General features: G+C 32.9%; 1 protein-coding gene across 1 annotated transcript; it reads right to left on the reverse strand.

Moving 5' to 3' along the window:
* Positions 1-1,400: 1,400 nt before the first annotated feature.
* LOC115966482 (protein DMR6-LIKE OXYGENASE 2-like) lies at positions 1,401-4,391 on the reverse strand. Its single transcript, XM_031085714.1, has 3 exons — positions 3,949-4,391; positions 2,046-2,373; positions 1,401-1,661 (listed from the first exon to the last, which is right to left on the reverse strand). The coding sequence occupies exons 1-3, from the start codon at positions 4,389-4,391 to the stop codon at positions 1,401-1,403; spliced, it is 1,032 nt and encodes a 343-aa protein (XP_030941574.1).
* Between the last annotated feature and the right edge of the window lie 211 nt (positions 4,392-4,602).

Here is a 4,602-nt window from a genome sequence, read left to right on the forward strand (position 1 = left end):
TATTGAGCTAATTTTTCTTTATTTTTGGTTGCCTTTCCTAATCAACACTTGCTAGAATTATTAATCTTTTTTTTTTTTTTTTGAAAACTAGGGTTATTAAACTATTAATAATATATTTAATATTAAAAAAATAAATATATTAATATATAGAGGGAGTGCAGTGCGGTGCGATTTTCTTATTATAAATTCGCAAACTACTCTACACCATGTGGTGCGATGCATTGTTACATGCGATGCGGTGTAGTTATGCCATTTTGCAGGCGGTTTTGGTGCGGTTTGGTGAACAACCCTAAATTTTGCATCTCAAAGTGTCAAATTCAATATCAACACTAAACATGCTAAGATTTTCTTTTTTCTCCATTAAAAAAAGACATGCTAAGATGTTTTTGTTAATTAATGTATATAAGCATAAAATTAATATCAACAACTAACACCCTAGGTGCAGTAGTCACTCTACAAGTATAAATGCTTGTGGGGTATGGGGGGTAAGGGTCAAGGTTCAAGCCTCCAGGAGCGAGTTTCACACACATATACACTTAGATTAGGTTATAGTAGAAATTATATATTGTATAAAAATAAAATAAAAATAATAATAAAAAAACTCTACTATTGCACGAATTATGATCAAAATTGCACTTATATTTTTACTTTAACCCCAAGTAATCATCCCAAATTTACAAATAAAAACTACCCAAATTTATAAACAATAAAAAAAATTGAAAGCAAAATTCACTACATCACACACATAAATATATATACACACATACATACAAAGAAACTCTAAATTCAATAATTAAAAATATATATAAATTTCTAAACATTAAAAAAAAAAAAAAAAAAAAAGGAATTAGAGATCAAGTAGAGACGCTCACATATATGAAAATTAAATTGACTTTTACAGCAAGGGGGAAGTTGGCAAAGTCATGTAGATTTTACATCACCTTAAATATCCATTGATTTTACATCATCCTTTTTATATTTAGTCAATTTTCTGTTTCCATTCTTTGTGGAGTGATGTTCATTATTGTAATTTTCATACTTAAATCTTGGTCTCATGACTACCAGTGGGATCTACACATATTGGAATATATATATATATATAGATACACATAGTAGCCTCATCGCACACACTCCGCGTGCTCTTCTTCTTCTTCTTTTCTTCTTTTTTCAGTTTTTTGTTGAAATTGCTGACCTGATGTAAACAATAACTTTAATTTCTCACTATTGTACTTCATATATAATTCTCTAATATAAGGCAAATGATTTCAGCAATATAAGGAAATTAGATTGAATTATATTTATTCATAGCATTGCTTGTATGTGGGTACAAAGTAGTGCTCTACAAGAATCTGATCAATGCTATTGGTCCCAACAGATAATACTACCTCCATGTAGCTTAATTACTTTGTTGTCTTGAAATGACAGATTTGCAAGTTTTCAACATCGAGTTTTTGGAAATTACTTTGCATTCTAGTACTTATAAACTCGCCCCAGTTGTATGCCCTATATTTAGCAGGATTTTGCTCATTTGTCAGCTCTTCCAAGGGCTTAACCATGGTGGAGAGTGCTGGTAGGAAGAAAAATGGAATGGAGAACCTGTCCCTCTCTGAGTTCACTATCACCCTGTGCTCCACACTCTCATACTTGTCATTGCTCCAAACCTGAACAATTTCCATTCCCAAAGTGAAATTGGACAACGATAAAAGCCTTCAAACACATATATACAAGCTCCAATATAGGAATGGTATTATTTTATAATGAGAGCACAAGGAAATATGCAATAATTATGATGATCAATAAGACGGTTTTGTATAGATAAGTGAGGTGATCATTTTGGTTTTTAGCTTGAGTATTATGAATGGATCAATTGATATTAAAATTAAGAAAATTAAATTGAACTCATCATGCAAAATTAAACATCAATTAACAATTAATTTAAATTTAATTTAAAATTCTAATTGTGATTGCGATTCGACTTCAATATAATATATATGATGTGAATGAATCGTAATTAGCAAAGTTTATTTGAAGACTCAAAAATGTACCTTAATAGTGTCACCAATGTTGATGATATAAGCATTTGGGATGGGCTTGACCCGAATCCACTCCCCATATGTTTTCGGCTTCACTTCTAACCCTCCAACATCATCTTCAACTAGGATGGTCAAGGCACCACTATCCTTGTGTCGACCAACACCAAGTGCTAAGTGAGGATTAGGGCAAGTTGGATAGCGATTGAATCGAACAAAGCTGGTTTGATCTTTGAAGAAGCCATGAAACCTATCTGCTGGCAAGCCTAGGCTCAATGCAACAAGTTCCATCAACTTGAAAGCTAGTTTCACCATCTCTTGAGCATATTCTTGGCATGTCTTTCTGGGCAATGGTCAAAGGGATTCCATTAGATCACATAAATGCATAGAATAAACGCATATACATCTTTTACTTACAATAAATGCATAGAAATCAAAGCCACAAAAAAGAATACTCAAACTAATTTCATACCACCACTCCTCCTTCCCCCTAGAACCCAAAATGCAATACAGAGTTCGACACTTCAATGATTTCTTTTTGGTAATGATATTATCCACAGTCAAACTACTGTCTTATCACAATTCTAAAACTTGAATTCTCAGATAAGCAACTTATTCACACCCTTAGAACTTGCAACCAAAAACCCAATACTCAGCAACACCTCAGATTTTCTATTAATATTTCTGATACTCCGAAATATAACCAAACCTGAAAGTAAAATAAAATAAACAATTCAACTTCAAATCAATCAAAAATAAAATAAAATAAAATAAAATAGCCCAGTACTCAAATTTCATTGCTTCATATATTTATGATAAGCCATTTACAATTCCAGTTTTATTTTATTTTTTTCCAAAAGCAAATTTGCAATCAACCCTGAAATCTGGTTCAATAAGTACAAAAATGAAAAACCCAATTCTCAGAATTCTCAGAGTTTGTGTTTCACCATCTCTTGAGCATATTCTTGGCATGTCTCTCTGGGCAATGGTCAAAGGGATTCCATTAGATCACGTAAATTGAATCCCTTAAATTTGGCCTCAAATCCCCCACCCCCAAAAAAAAGTCTCAAACTCGGCTTCATTTTCCTTGTTTTTAAGTTAATAGATGAAAATAGTTTTTACTTGAATCTTTTCTATTTGTTAATAATTAAAATATTTATTGTATGACTTAATAAAAACGTATAACTCAATCAGCACTCATATTTTAAAACCATTTCAGAAATTTGTTTTATAAAAAAATAAATAAATATTATGTAAGAGGTAAAAATTTGAGATAGATAAGAAATTTGGAGTAAATAGAAAAAACCTAGACAGTATTATACAATTCGGGTTAAATCTTAAATGAGTTGCAAAACAAAGAATCCATTGGATTTTACCCCAGCCCATATCACATTTAAATGATCTTTTATTTAAGTCCCCAATCTAAAGCACTGGTCACCAATTTGCAGTGTTTTTTTTTTTTTACTAATTAATCTTGTCTTTGAGGTTAACATTATCTGCTTCCTAAAAAAAAAAAAAAAAAAAAAAAAAGGTTAACACTATTTGAATTACTTGCTCATAAGTGGGAAGACTTTTTTTTTTTTTAAGAGAGTTTCAACTTATGGCGTCCGCTTTTGATGATAGCTCTTTATTATCAGACCAAGACACCAATCAGTTTTGGTGTAGACGCGGTTGAACCCCAGATCTTTTATACAACCATCAGAAACTTTACCAGTTGAGCTAACTGGAACCCACAATAAGTGGAAAGACTTGATTATGCAATTTACAACGTTTAAGACTAATCATTAATTATTTGCTACAATTTGGATTTAAATTATTCATTCAATTAATTATTAACCTGTTATTCAGTCAAAACAAATTTATTGTGGATGTATGTAATTGTAAAGATTTCCGGGTAATATTGTGAAGTAAAAATTACCTAAACTCCGGAGGGTATTCAGGCCACAGATTAGTCCACTCTGCTGTGACTTCCTTGTCATTAGTGTGTTCTTCTATATTATAATCAAACACCTCTTTCCAGTCCCTAACATTCTTAGTATGCTCAGTGTCATAGTAACCCAACACTGCCTTCTCAGTTCTCCTCACCTTCCTCTTATCCTCCAAACTCTGTGCAAAGAATTTCCTCGACACATCCTCAACCTTCTGGCGTTTTTCCAAAGGCACTCCATGGTTGATCACCTGAAAGAACCCCCACTCCTTGCATGCATTGCCTATCTCTTTAACAAGGCCTTCAATGGCAGAAACATCGCCGGAGGAGTGTATAGGGGAAAGATCGATTAATGGGATGCCTTGGCCTTCGATGTAGGTGACTCTGGGCCGGTGTTCAGGCTCTTGGATGAAAGCTGGATCAACCTCTCCCATAGTTATGATGGGTTTTTGTTAGTGAAATTGTATCAAAGTGATGGTTTTCTCTCATTCTTTTGTAAGGGTAGGTTTTAATTTATAGCGTGGGATTAATTTAGAGTTTGATTTAGGTAAGTATAGGTTGAACTGGGAAGGGTTTTTGGGTGTGGTGCTACTGGACGAGTAGATGATTACCAATAAACCATCCAGGTAAAGCTTTGTATGGTTG

The sequence above is a fragment of the Quercus lobata genome, chromosome 11 (genome assembly GCF_001633185.2).
Source record: "Quercus lobata isolate SW786 chromosome 11, ValleyOak3.0 Primary Assembly, whole genome shotgun sequence".
In the NCBI taxonomy this organism is placed as follows: domain Eukaryota; kingdom Viridiplantae; phylum Streptophyta; class Magnoliopsida; order Fagales; family Fagaceae; genus Quercus; species Quercus lobata.